Source organism: Amblyomma americanum, chromosome 8 (assembly GCF_052857255.1).
Source record: "Amblyomma americanum isolate KBUSLIRL-KWMA chromosome 8, ASM5285725v1, whole genome shotgun sequence".
Taxonomy (NCBI): Eukaryota; Metazoa; Arthropoda; class Arachnida; order Ixodida; family Ixodidae; genus Amblyomma; species Amblyomma americanum.
Genome location: NC_135504.1, coordinates 81,120,231 through 81,134,998, shown reverse-complemented (window position 1 = coordinate 81,134,998; position 14,768 = coordinate 81,120,231). Strand labels below are relative to the sequence as shown.

Here is a 14,768-nt window from a genome sequence, read left to right as displayed (position 1 = left end):
ATGAACGCTCGTTGGCCTGTACTCTACATAATGCGGGCATTTTATAGACAACCTCAAACACCCTTTTCAGGGACGCTTTAAGGTAACGGAGTGAATTCCAAGAGGAGGCAAGTGTAGCGGGGATTGCAAGAGTCAGGTGAGCGGATGAGGTTTGGAAGTCTGTGGGGATAAGGTGGCCATAGCTTGCACAGGACATGGTTAATTGCAGAGATATGGGAGAGACCTTTGCCCTGCAGTGAGTGTAGTTAAGCTGATGATGATGATTATGGCCCTACTATACAGTATTTTTCAAATTAATATTTTATTAACAATTTGATGGGTAAACAAGCGCTAGTGAAATCACAAAGGCTTAAAGGTGCACTAAAGAGGAATCTCAACTGGTCTTTTTACCGCGGCGACTCTATCTACACGTTCCGGGCACTATTAGAAACTTCGAATTATTGTCCTGTGCGGGCCATTTCCCTAATTTAAATCGGATTAAACCTCCCAGCTCCCGCCCTTTTTTGAACTCAACGCTGTAGGTAGGAGGAGTCAACCAACGCGTGGAGTGCCTTTTAGACAGTCTATAGTGGCGGCTTTGCATTCGCTTTTATTGAGTTTTTAGGAAATTTCTGTGAATAAATATTTTCAGTCGCAGACAACATAGCCATAAATTAGGCCCATGGAAATAAAAATACGTGTGGACTCTTTTGATTTACGTATCACTCCGCCAATGACAGAGCGGCAAGCCGCCACGGGGCTGGCTCCACGCGTTGGTTGACTCCTCCTACCTACAGCAATGAGTTGAAAAAAAGGCGGGAGCCAAGACATTTGATTTAAATTACGGAAAATGGGTGCACAGGACAATAATTCGAAGTTTCTAAGAATGCCCGGAGTGTGTAGAAAGAGTTCTCGCGGTAAAAAGACGAGTTCAAAATATCTCTTTAGTGCACCTTTAACACTGCCTCCTAGTCTCGTTCAATGAGGTTTGGAATTTTGCAAACATAATTTTCTTCATTGCTGAATGTGACAAAAATGCAAGGCTTGGCTACTCCACTGAGATTCAGCGCAACCAGTGGGCATTCTAGAGAAAACAAACACTGCATTATGTGACCTGGCAAGTACAAATCGCAGTCTTCACAAACAATTTTCCTGCAGAGCAAAACAACTTCACCATTGCTTGGGGACCCCCCATCAACTACCTCGAAAATTCTCTTAATAACGAAAAATTCGCCATCTTGAGACTCAATGACACTACTGTCACTTTTGGTGCCCCTTTGGTACTGCTGGCTATGCATCACAGTTCCTCTATAAAAAAATCTGAAATATTCTTGCACTCTAGGAATGTTGTTGAGCATTAACTCCAGAGCAGCCCTTTCTGCTGGCAGAAGCAGAGGCACTTCCTTCGGCACTCCAAACATGCAGGCACCCTGCACATAGTGAGCCTTGCTCACGTTAGGGTAATGAAGAAATTCACTGCACAACTGCTGGCTCCTCAGTGGAATTGCGTTCAAAGAAAGAACAAGGTGCAGTTCCTGACTCATGATTGCCCGCTTCAAGATTTGATCAGGCACTCCATTTGCTGCCGTCACCAGTTTAACGATGTGGCCGTTCCCACTCTCGAATCCAAAGGCAGAATGGGCCCACAAGGGTCCGAAGTTACGGGCGGCTTGGGTTAGATGCGTCAGCTGGTGCACATTGAAGCTCATGCACCGCTCCCCGTATAGTGCTGCAGCTCGGCGCACGAAGCGTTGCAGGAGGCGATCTGAAAAAAAAAGAAAGCTATTTTACTTGTGGCATAGTCTTTCAATATATTTAATTATGCAGCTATGTGAACATTAGCCCACTACTCTAAAACTAAGATAATTCAGTACTGTTAACAAACCAATTTGACAAGAAGTTGCGCTACACCACCACTGAGGCAATGAGCTTTGGGAGTTGTGGTACCCCAGGTGGTGACCATGTTGGCATTGTGTACACCCAAGAAGCCCACATATATGCCGGCTTCGTAGGGCAGATGGCTTCCATCAGATCAGCACTATGGGCTGTGACTGCTGCACCTGACAGAGTATCCTGGATTCCTTGTTTTCTTGAAAAACGACAATTCCTCACAACAGCTAGCACAGAGCAGTTGTTACTACATGATGCAACAAGAAAGTGTGCAGCAACAAAGGTGTAGAAACGGGGAATAATTCCAGATAATTTGTCAAACATCAACCTTTGACAATACATAAGAGTGGTCTTGTAATAATGTGCCATTTACGGCGGAATATTGCCTATGCCTCATTTAATGTTTTCCGTGATAAAGAAAAGAAACAGAGCCAACAAGCGCCCGTCCTGTTTGTCTCCCTGCATCCGTGTCTGTTTAGCGCTATGTGGCAAGCAAGCTGGCATGTTCAGTCATCGAACAAATGTTCAGGCCAGTACAGAGAAAGCAGTGAGTCGCATGGTAAGTGCTCTGGCTGTTAAAATCATATGCTGTAACAAAAAAAAAATGCAGAAGCAATCCTCTCAAAAATTCACTTCATATTAAACACTCAAAATCTTCCCGATTCAGCCATTTTTCATTTCACACTGAAAAAAGGTTTGTCACAGCTGAAAACATCATAGCCCTTTTGTACTGCTCGGCTTTCTTGCTGGTAAGCCACGATTCACTAAGTGGATATATTTATGAGTTTATTGCTGTAAGAATAAGAAACAGAAAAACAAGCACTTGACTCTTGTTTAAACAAAGAGGATGATGAAGACAGCAAGTTTGTGATATCTGCCTTTTTCATAAACCCCTCTGTGTTCTACATGCAAACAGGCTCCCAAATTAATTCTGGTTTGAAGTTTGCTACAAGTGGGCGTAGTGGCATCCTACAAGTGAGATGCTTGCTGTGTCAAATAGAGGTCACTGGCAGGTCCTTTTCATTCGCTGGCTAGCTTTGCCCAAAATGACCATTAATGTTTCATTGGCATGCAGAACACCGTTGCATACAGTTAGCATGTGCTCCTGTAAGAAAAACATTATTAGTATTACTAATGTAAGAAATGAAAATGAACGAAATGCTGCTGTTTTGGTGCCATATTTTGTACTTACAACTGGGCACTGCTCATGCAGTAAATTACAGCGGAGGCCTTATCATAAATGCATCCTACTGCTTCATTTTTGTTTCCTAAATGATTCATTTTTCTTGCGATTTTGTAGACAGTGCGCATGCACACAAACACACACACACACACACTACTACAAGGTACGGTCACTTTGGTTTGGTTTGTAGGGGTTTAACGTCCCAAAGCAACTCAGGCTATGAGAGACGCCGTAGTGAAGGGCTCCGGAAATTTCGACCACCTGGGGTTCTTTAACGTGCACTGACATCGCACAGTACACGGGCCTCTAGAATTTCACCTCCATCGAAATTCGACCGCCATGGCCGGGATCGAACCGTCTTTCGGGCCGGCAGCCGAGCGCCATAACAACTCAGCCACCGCGGCGGCCCGTACGTCACTTTGAGACATTATGTTCAGTGCCATCTAGCCTGTTAGTAGCATTGCATGCTTTTTTATGCTGTAGCAACACTACACTCTGGATTGTGTGAACTGAGAAACCGCAGGCCTAGGAAAGATTATATTTTTGCTAAGAACACAGTTAACACCCTGTACCTTTCATTGTTAGAATAATTTTTGGAGAATGAAAAGTAAAAGCCAGGCACTTTAATAAATATGGGTAACAATTTTTTTTTGTTGCATGTTTCTTTGTAATGATGCATGAGACATTAGTATACATGAATCACCTTTTGGTACTCACAAACAATTCCTCAGTACTTTACAACTAAATTTCCTCTCATGCTGTTTTTGTTTTAACAACAATGCTGCAATGTCAAAGGTCAGTATATGTCACATGAGGCATGAAAAAACTGCAATATAATGACTACTTCATCATTTGATTTCAGTACAACACCAAAGCAAGCCTGTTTCAAGAACCGGAATGACAATGAATGAAGCAGCAGAGATAATACTGCAGTTTTCAAGCCTCATGTAGCCTATACTAACTTTTTAGGTGACAGCCATCGTTCTGGTGTTGAAACAGTAACAGCATGACACAAGAAATGCAATCATGAACTATTCATCAGTCATAGTTGGCAGATGTCACGTGCTGATCTATGTAATGCCTTACACATAATTAAAAAGAAAAATCATGCCATCAGAACTTGGTGTATATGCTGCTTTAACCCGCTAGCAGACTTGGGACGAGCCAGGCTTGTCATAAGCAGACTGTCATTTCTGGGTATTAAGAGTCCAGCTTCTGCATTTTCTGGCAATCTGTGTCTGGTTTATGGAAAGTAGGGCTCGTCCAAAATATCTTTTTGGTTGCCACAAGATGGAAGCAAAGGTACCAAAGCACCATTCCGGTACCACTGTAGAATAAATATCTATTAGAGGATTAATCCAGAGTGCATATAAAATCTTAAGGTTGGAATGCAGAATGAAATAACTATGCTCCAGACAGAATATTTGGCCTCACCTGCATAACTGATGGCAGCAGATGAAAGTTGCTCTTGTAGAAGTATAAAAATTGCCTCGAAGAGAAGAGCAAAGTGCCTCAAAAATTGAGCAGGGAGGGTGTTCAGGCAACACGGCACACAGTAAAAAAGCAGCCAGTTTCGCCACTCGTGTGCTTTCCAGAAGTGCCTCTCCTGGATTGTGCGAGGCAGACGGGTGACGTGATGTGGTGGTCGAATGCTGGTGAGACGTTTGTTGAGGGCATTCACTGTACTTGGCCGTCCTCCAAATGTAATCATTATAAGTGACCCATCAGTAGTGCTATGCGAGAGTGCACAGTTTTTTTCTATAGTCGGACACAATTCAAGAAGACAGCGGCTTTTACCCATCAAAGGACCACCTTCCAGCCAACGGCGTCACCTGATTCTCATAACCTTGCTAGCGCGGCAATGCAGGGAGCAGCGCCACAATGAAAAGAGGAGTCTATCCCTGGACACAGTGGGAAGGGATTACCCCCTTTCGTCTGCCACTCCCTGCTTGGTCACATCAGCAGGGTCATGAGAATTGGCCGACTCCACTGGCTGGAAGGGCCCCTTTGACAGAGAAAAGCCGCTGCATTCTTAAGTTGTATCCGTCTATAAGTGCTGTCCATAAATGCGTGAATGTATGCAGTCTGTTTCTCGGCACATGGGTAAATATGCATGCATGTCAACTAAACCTTGTTACAGTACTATGCTCGTTTTGTACTGTCACTTCATCAGTGTCCATACTTTGCGCTCCTGTACCTTTTCTGAATATGTACCAATAAGCCTAGCTACAAGAACTGCTTAGTATGCATGTTATGTTAGGTGCAATTTTTGAAAGAGCAACAAAGCATAGTTCCCCACACAGCCTTATGTCAGCTAGAAAACACAAAAACCCAGGTCATGAACAAATACTCACCTATGTAGTACTTCTCACGGCAGCTGGATGAATCAAACCAGTACTCTGTGAACTGCCTTGTCACACCAAGCAGCACACAGTGCATATATTCAACCGTATAGCACGACACAAGGTCAAGGTACTTCAAGGACCACAAAGGTGATGGTCCTTTTAGGCCATTGACCGATGTCTTCTGCAGCATGGCAAGCTTCATATTCTTTCGGACACCCTTTGATGTCCTCTCCTCTGCTGGTGGCTCAGTGCTGGTATAAAGGCGCCGTCCTGAAAAAAAAATGGAAAATTGGTTTTCAAGGAAGGGAAATGGTGTAGTAATTGTCTCACACCTAGGCCAACACCGAATCCACTGCTTAAGAGAAGGAAGGAAGGTGGGAGCGAAAGAAGGAGAAAAAGAGGTGTCGTAGTGGAGGTCTCCAGAATTATTTCAACCACCTGGGGATCTTCACATGCACTGACATCGCACAACATAGACGCCTTTTTTCATTTCGCCTCCATTGAAACGTGGCCACGGCAGCCGGGTTCGAACCTGGGAACTCCGACTCAGTAGTCGAGTGCCCTTCCTAAACTATCATAATGATCACCTGAGATTAAGGCCAAAATCGTACAAAGAAAACATTGAAAAAACGAAATCCACCAAAAGGCTACAACAAAGCATAACATGTTTACTGTCCAGTAAGGTTCCCAAAGAGATTCTACTACAAAATGCACAATTTCTGTAGTACTGCCAAACTTTTCTACGATAAAAATGGCAATGCACCTGATACTCCAAAGTCAAATACTAGTGCTGCTGGCAAGACCTTGCCTATATATCTGCTCGACGTTTCAAAAGTGGATGTTCCATAATTTAAACCCAAATTGTTTTCTTTATTCCAAGCCATCTTTTAAAATGTTTGACGCCACGCCACGCACTCTGCACTAATGGTTTATGATGTGTAATGAACTTCTTGTGGTTTTCAGTTGATTCAGTTCAACACTGCTGCTCAGTAAATTGTTTGCAAATAAAGAAAAGGAATCAATGTAAGCAAGAAAGCTTTAAGGTCATCAGCACGGTGAAAAATAGTCATGGCTGTAGGTTAAACATCTTTTGAAGGACTCTTACTACAGTATACAAGAATGCGAAAGATCTTACGTAAAGAATGGGTGCCTCTCATGTTGAAACAAAAAGACAGCCTAGTACTCCTCTTTAACTACACTCTTTCAGCAACAGGCGTAGGTTAAGTGCTGATGTAACCCATAAACTCTTACCCAGCTGTTCACTACCTTTGGACTACTAATTGCAGTCGAATACAACTGAAGAATTAGCAGCTTTTCCCCGTCAAACGACCCCCTTCCGGCCATGGCGTCCGCTGATTCTCATGAACCTGTTAGTGTGAATATGCAAGGAGGGGACTATCCCCTTTCATCTGCTACTCCCTGCATTGTCACGCTAGCAAGCTCATGATAACTGCCCGATGCCACTGCTTGGAAGAGGGTCCTTTGACAGCGAAAATCCACTTTGTTTCTGAATTGTAACCAACTGAAGCTTACTAAGAGAGAGTCGTGTACTAACAGCACAAGTGCCATCTCTTGTTTTGGTTGCCTTTAGGTGCCGAAAGGAAGCAGGTATATGCCACCTCTTTAATGACATAACAAACCAGTGCACAATGTTAATGGTGCTGCAGACCACTGCAAAGAAATCTATCATAAACAACAGGTGCTATGATGTGACTGCAACTTCTTTGCTGACAAGGTGGCCAACAGGCCATGGCCTGGCTCTAAGACAAACTTCTGATTGGACATTACACCGCCCTCAAACAGTGCCTGCTTGTTGAGAAAAATCATCTAAAACAGCATATATGGTGACTCTGCATGCAGCTCAAGCAGGTAGGCAAGTGTAGCAATTGGCATCAACAACAACACTAGCTCTTGAACAGATCGCAGTACAGAACTTTGCTGCAAACTGCCCATGCGTCTGAAGTTCTACATAGATCGAAGGGCCATCATGAATGTTAACAAGTATATGGTCTAAAAATGAAGTTATGGCATTTATTAGCGCTCCTCTCGGCTCCCAAAGACGACACAAGCTGAGGACAGTACTTGCAGAGGTATCATTCAACTCTCTTTGAGCAAGGTACACAGATAGTAGTCCAATTTTGCAATACCAGCACAAGCAAACCGGATTACATTGATGAGCAGTGGCAGTGGCTTTAAATATGCAAAATTAGTTTTGTTGAGCAATCACTAAACTGCCAGCAACAGGATGGCTTGAAGGCACTAATAATAAATATTAGTGGAGTGGCGTTCTTACCTTCTTCCAGTTTCCCACATGCTAGGCACCAGGGGCAACCGAAAAGACCATTAAACTGCGTGTGGTTGCCAACAGATGCTCTTGCAGGGGCATCCACACACACACACGCAATGTACACTTTCGAAGCCACAGCTGCAGCCCCATGTTGCCAGACAACTTCACCAACAGCCTGCACTGCCTTCACAAATTCTCCCACAAACAGCATCATGTCAGGGTGTTTCCGTCCAAACCACAAGCCAGCAAGAAAAGAATTCTCCATGCGATGAGGCTGTGGTAGTTCATTGACACACACCTGAATAGGCCAGACTGATGAATTATTGGACTTGAAGAGTGGGCTGCCATCAGTGTTCACTGTCAACGTGAAATCACTCCACTTTAGGAGTCCCTGTTGACGCATTCCTTTGCACACGGCCGCATTGCCAATGTCGGTTATTATTTTACTTCCAGAACTAGCTGCCTCGGCCAATTTTGACATATTTGCAAACAGTAAACTTCCAACTTAGTCTGTGACAAGGTGAAGCTGTTCTTTAAGGTTCAAGAGAGCAAAAAAAACAGCCTCTTTTCTTGACAGTGCGCAATTCTACTTGTGTTTTGCACACTTTGCAAGAAAGCACCTGACTGTCACTGCTGGCCTGGAGGGGTGACATGCACACTTCGCAGTAGAAGTGGCGCTGAACGAGACTTGCACATTTCCCTGCCCACAACTTTCTGAACAGGTATTTTGAGCGCTGTAGGCCCGACCGTTGATACCCGAACAAGGCATCTACCAACTTCAGCAAGTCGTCAAGCGCTGACCAAGTCAGCCCGTTAGCCACAACAAAGGCCATTATGAGAACAACTGCCTCAGCCAATGTCGTCGACCAGCCAGGCAGTGTTTTGCGCCCGAATTCCTGCATACATTCAGAAAGAAGCTCTGCGCTGTCAAATTGTGGCACAGTACTACCGTGCAGCACAGCGGCACCGTCGTCTTCGCCGTCATCCGGGTCACCGTACTCCTCGCTGCTGCTGCTGCTGCTGCTGCAGTCACCCTCGCTTGTGGCATCCATTCGCGGTTCTATTTCGTCAGTGTGCGACAGAGAACTATTGTCGGCCCCGCTGTTGTCGTCCAACTGACAGCATTTATCGCTGCTGCCAGTTTCGGCTGCGGCCCCGAAGTGGGATTCACTGCTTGGTTGGCTTGGCCCAGCGGCACTAGAGCTGGCTCCAGATTCTACGCTAGCGGAGTCGGAGAGATAAGTCGGGTTCCCGTTAACAGACGTTGCAGGCGACGTGAGTGACCGCTTCTTATTGAACCACGCTGCTGAGCGCGGCACAACAAACGGGCGGCTTTCATTTTCCAGATATAGCTTGCGACGTTTTGGAGTCGCAGGCTGGCTGCCCTGGCTCATGGCGGCGTGATGCAAAGCGATTTCGTAGGATATTGCCTGTAGAGAAGTCGCCGCACTCGATTCACAGGAGGATAATAAACGTGGAGTAAAAAAAACGATGGATGGATAAGATAGAAGAATATAACTGAACCCTTGAAATTGGACGGCGGCTCACATCACCTAGCGTCATCCGCCGTGCGGCAGCGTTTTGGTGGTTCTGTTTTGAGACGGACGACACACAAGCAGACGACACACAATATTTTTGTGCCTGTCGTCGCAACAAAAGTAGGCCTCGCTGAGAACTGTTTTCGAGTTCATTACCTTGGTTTGTTTAGCGAGAGCCTGTTATCTGTGACGTATCGAGGATCGCACTTGTCACGATTACAAAGCGAAAATGCTCTGCTGCAACGCTCCGATTCTTCATTTCAAGTCAGCGTAACAAGAAGCCGGTCCTTACATTCACGTAATCTCGGCGGGCTGCAGCTCTAGAAACAGGGTTTCAAGGTTTTGTTTTTGTTTTTCTGACACCGGAGCCGCCAAGCGCAATTCATGTGTTTGAGAAGTTTGTGGCATCATGTTCCAAGACAGCAAGCTTATTCAGAAGTAGTGCATGCATGCTTCCTACACATGTGTCAATATATACCGTTCCCTTGTCCGGGCCTTTGAGAACAAGGATAAAGGGGCGAAAGGACTTTTTTTTTTAAAAGAGTTAGCTGGTCAGCTATAGTTGACTTGTCAGACATAATAAAAGGATTTTACCGCCGTACGAACACAAGAAAGAATGGCGCTTCTGCCCCCGTGTTGTCTTCAGTTTTATTGTGTGTGTACAGTCGGGTACAGTAGTCTGTGGACCACGTGTTCCTCAAACGAAGGCGGTGGTAGTTCTGCTGTTAGCCGGCAGCTGGAGCCCAAACTTGTGGAGGTGAAAGCTAGAATTTTGTTCTTTCATCTCTATGAGTGCGGTCTCCAGCCGGCGCGGCTAATAGTCGAGATATCGGCTTCGTTTGAGGAACACGCGTGGACCGGCCAGAGTCTTTTCTTACCGACTGTACGTCCTGGCGATAGAACCACTCCTTCTGATAATTTACAAACTTTCTTGAAAGCACTGCAAGCAAACCACACAGACGGAAATGAACGCAGCTGTGTATTCAGTATATAGAAGAAACGTACGTAGCTCGCGCGAAATTTCTTGGAGCTGCAGTGATATAAATTTTCTGCCGGCTGCATCCCATCTGTGAATGCAGTCTTTTTTTTTCTTTAATGTGTTCACATACGATGTCTGTGCCTTCGAGTCCACTTCTTATATTCGCTTGTCGCGCGCATATATGTGCCTCTCATTCGGTGGTTGTTTCATATGCCGCATTCATTGAGTGGATTTCGTCATTTTTAAAGTTTAATAATCTGTCGCCCACCACGGTGGCCCAGTATGGCGCTCAGCTGCTGACCTGAAAGACGCGGGTTCGATCCCGTCCGCGACGATCCAATTTCGATGGAGGCGAAATTCTGTAGGCCCGGTGAACTGTCCGATGTCAGTGCACGTTAAAGAACCCCTGCAGATGGTCGAAATTTCCGGAGTCCTTCACTACGGCCTCCCTCATAGCATCGGTTGCTTTGGGACGTTAAATCTCCCTAAACCTAATTCTCTGAACCTAATTGTCTGTCGACCCTGCGAGGGTTTTCATGAGCCTTGTTCACTGTAAGCTGCCGCGGTGATCGACTCAGTGGATAGTACTCGACTGCTTATCCGAAAGTACAAGTTCCGGCGGAGGCGAAACGCTATAGAGTCTGCATGTGCGATGTCAGTGCATGTTAAGGAGCCCCAGGTGGTCGAAATTTCCGGAGGCCTTCACTACGACGTTCCCAGTAGCCTGAGCGATCGCTTTGAGACGTTAAACCCCCTTACACCATAAACCTTAATTATTCACTATGCATGTGTTTTTTTCTTCGGAGAAATGAAGATTTTATCTCACATATATGCCAAAGAAAGAAATCCAAAACGTTCCTAGTTCAGCGAAAGCTATAGTCGTGAAAAACAATGCTATACACCATGGGCAGCCCTCAAAGATTCTTCCGCCGCCCGAGTGACTCGATCGCCCGATCGAAAATCTCTCACAACGCCTCGGGCGTTACAAAGATATATAATATGCGAGATAACTTCTCCAGTGCGGGCCGACCATGGTATGCGGGGTGTTTACCCACAGGCCGGCTGCCTATCAAAGTTCATGTCGGCTACTTTTATATTGTCTCGAGCAGGACCCGAACCCTTACCCGTTTCCGATATGACCCTCGACACGATATATCGGTGCGGTAGAGAACAATTATGCGAAACTATACAAAACTCTTCAAAGCACCTCGATCGAGGGCGTGGTTCTGCATATTTTGCGCCATTCCGTGTTGTACCGCACATTTGCATTTTTTTTTCAGAGTCAAGCCCTTCCTGCTCGCACCTTTCATTCTTTTGTTTTTATAGCATACATTATTTCAGTGCATATATTTACATGTCCAGCAATCTATATATTTCCTCGGATGAAATAAACTGGCTGTTTGGGCTTGTTAGTCAGTGATCATAGTTAAAGAATGCAGTGCGAAAAGACAAGGACAAACGAAGAACTGGAGAGGGCTGGCGCTGCAATCCTGTACACTTCTTGGTTTGTCCTTGTCTTTTCGCACTGCATTCTTTAACAATGTGTATTTCCTCCTCTGCTGGTCAGTGACAATAGTATATGATACCACGCACCTTGCCTGAAGATACTTATTTTGCAACAGTTCTAGATTCTTCAAGCACTTGCTGCACTTAAGAACGTTCCAAAATAAGTTTTATTTTTGCAGATTGCCAGAAGTTGCTATTTAGAGCACAGACAAAAGACCAAAATCAAGAGCCGTGGAACAGAACCTTTATATCTTCAAACCAGACCCGAAAATGTTTCAGCGCCGTCCAAGAACTAGGCCCAGATTTTTTAGGTGTGTGCTGCACACTGGAACGTTTCAGGTAATGTTTCTTGTCGTAAGCCACACAAAACTTGCTGCTTAAATCACATATATTCCTTTTTTGTTTTCTCATTCCCTATTTCCCCCTTAAAGCAATACTTAAATCAATATTTGTAGCTCAATATTTGTAACATTTCAAGTAATTCATGATGTGAACTATTGGAGACAAATATAAGAAGCTGCGCGTCGTCTGCTACTACATGCAGTCAACTGGATGGCCTCATGCGCTGCACAATGATGCTGCGACATGGAGGGGGATAGAGTTCATCGTCGAAGACTAAGTTCCGGCACTGAAATTATACAGACAAAACAGACCGAATAAAACGTATTCATTAAGGCTAGAAGGTAATGCTGGTAAGTCGATCATCATCATCGTAATCAGCGGCTTGCGTACCTTGCGCTTGCGGCTTGTGCGGCGCCAAGCCAATCCGAGTTGGTTAGGCAGGTTGCAAGTGAGCGGTAGTCACACGCGTGTTTTGTCCCCGCATTGTCATTCGACGATGAGTTCCTCAGGTGCGCCTAGCTACGCATATGTAAAATATTTCGACGGCGCAAAAGCTATAGTTCATTTATCTTTAATACGCGAGTATACGCCATCATCTCTAAGCGACCTGGCAAAGAAAAAAGACATTTACTGGGGCGGCGGCAAAGAAGAGGAGGAGGGATTTTATTCCGCCCAAGTAATGGAACTTGGAGGTGAGTTTTGCATTTACTTCACCACGTGGTTATTTAGATTTGAGAAGCCTGCCAGAAGTGTGACGCTTACACTGACGTGATGTATTTACAACCTATACGGTTTTAACGAAGCTTGGTGGCGTTTAAATGAGGTATGTGGTCATGGATTATCGGGATGAAAAAGCGCCCTATTGTTTACATGAAGCCTTAGACGTGCTTTATTTACTGCTGCGAACGCGTGCAGAACGCTTACGTTACCACTTTGTTAGTGTGTGCGCCCCGTGCACATAGCAGCTAGTCCGGCGAACGCTATTTAAAGTGTTTTTTTCTTTCTTAAATTGAACTATTTGCACGTGGCAGGGAGAAGCCCGCTGTTTTCAGATCTGCTAGTTACATAAAACATAAATTTTTGTAGCTTGTCTTGTGTTTGCTGACGTTTTCATTATTTTGTCTCATGTATTCTGTTCCAGTAACAAAGGCAGACCTCATACGCCGCCTAGCCAGGCGTAAAATTCCGGTGCCGGACTTCGACTTCGAGGAGTCCGAGCCAGTAGCCACAGTTTCACAGGAAAATGTATGTACTAAGAGAAGAGTCAGGCAGGTGTCTCTCTCTGTATGTCAAATATTTATTGTTGCTGGAAGCAGCCAGGCAGCCTTCGTCAACAGAGTTCTGCAGCGGATTCTTGAATTGCAGTATAGACTGGCACTGAGCTGGCAGTGCATGTTGCTTATGCGAAAGATTGCGAAGGACACGACGGCAGGAGCATCGTGCTGATTTCATTCTCTCATATGTTGTGTTCTTGGTGTCAGGTCAAATTTTCATTTTTCATGTTGCCTCCTTGCGTCAGAAAATGAAGAACAAAAAAAATACCTGCTGTTTAACTACTGCTGAACCTGGTTTTAGAGTGAAAGATGTGGTGTATTGGGCAACTAGACATGGCACTCTGGAAGGTGGATGATAATACTTAATCATGAGAGGTTGTACCTCAAAGTGCGATTGAGGAGTCCACTGACTCAGGGAGCCAGTTATGCGCCCTTCCTTTCCTCAATCATCAGAGTCTAGAATGTTGGCAACGCCAATGCCAATGGACGCTGATGGCCTGTAGCTTCAGTGCTGTGGTTCTGCCACAACGTTGTCAATGCCAACGCATGCAGCGCACATCTGTCACTACAATGTAGCTTATAGCGTGACTGAGACGTCCACTCCACTGTCCCAGGGGGCCAATTATATGCACCTTTTCTTTGCTTTCGAAGCTCCCGCTCTTTATCTGTTTCGCCACAACTGATGCTCCGCGACGTCACGCGGTTCTCCTTGGTTCGAGGCCGTATGAAACACACGCCAAACAAGCTGCAGAAGGCAGTAGTAAAGCTTTAGCTTTAGAATGAAACCAAAGAGATAGTGTTATAGAAGCCAACTATACGGTGCAGCCTGTCCAGGAGCGCTGACATGAATTTTCGGCAGCAGGTTAAAAACGTTGGTCATATATGACCAATGCCCTAAGGCGTGGCAAGGGAACAGTTACCACGGTAGCAGTGTAATCTTTATCAAGAACTAGGTTTGTCTAGCCTTTCGATCTGGACCGACACTGTAATGTCAGCGATGCTCCAAGCTTTCCCAAGAGCAAGGGAAGTGCGAATGACCTATTTGAAAATGCTTTTCTTGATGTAAAAGCATCAAGGCTTGTGTAAATTGCATTGAAAATGGCCTGATATTCTTAAGTAATTTGAAGTAAATGCATGATGAATAATATCATCTTTCAGTCTTCCTTTACAGCTATGCATAATATTGTTCAGTTAGAAAATTCCGGTCATCAAGCTTGCCTAGAATCAGTTTTTTATGTTTGGCTCTGTTTTCGTGCTGTAACTTGTATCGTAAGCACATGGATGGGGCATTTTACTGCAGGCTGTATCAGCAAAAGATGCAGCAAACAATGTCAAAACAGCGAAGCGGCAGAAGCTGCAAGAATTAATGGATGGATCAAGCTCAGACGATGACGTTCATCCTAAGAAGCTGTTGGAAGAGCGCCGAAAAAATGCGATTCTCCTCC

General features: G+C 45.0%; 1 protein-coding gene across 1 annotated transcript; it reads right to left on the bottom strand.

Annotated features, from left to right (window-relative positions):
* Window positions 1-947: 947 nt before the first annotated feature.
* On the bottom strand, window positions 948-7,821 carry LOC144102544 (uncharacterized). Its single transcript, XM_077635792.1, has 5 exons — window positions 7,691-7,821; window positions 5,407-5,667; window positions 4,487-4,747; window positions 1,154-1,744; window positions 948-1,063 (listed from the first exon to the last, which is right to left on the bottom strand). Exons 2-5 carry the CDS (start codon window positions 5,597-5,599, stop codon window positions 948-950), a joined length of 1,161 nt encoding a protein of 386 aa, XP_077491918.1. The 5' UTR covers window positions 5,600-5,667; window positions 7,691-7,821.
* Window positions 7,822-14,768: the final 6,947 nt, after the last annotated feature.

Bases quoted from the DNA above. Each gene is read 5' to 3' on its own strand.
- LOC144102544 (XM_077635792.1), bottom strand. From the start codon at position 5,599: ATGAAGCTTGCCATGCTGCAGAAGACATCGGTCAATGGCCTAAAAGGA. The intron at 1,745-4,486 runs GTGAGGCCAAAT...TTTTTTTTTCAG, and splicing joins TGCTGCCATCAGTTATGCAG to ATCGCCTCCTGCAACGCTTC. The intron at 1,064-1,153 runs GTGAAGTTGTTT...TGTTTTCTCTAG, and splicing joins TGGGGGGTCCCCAAGCAATG to AATGCCCACTGGTTGCGCTG.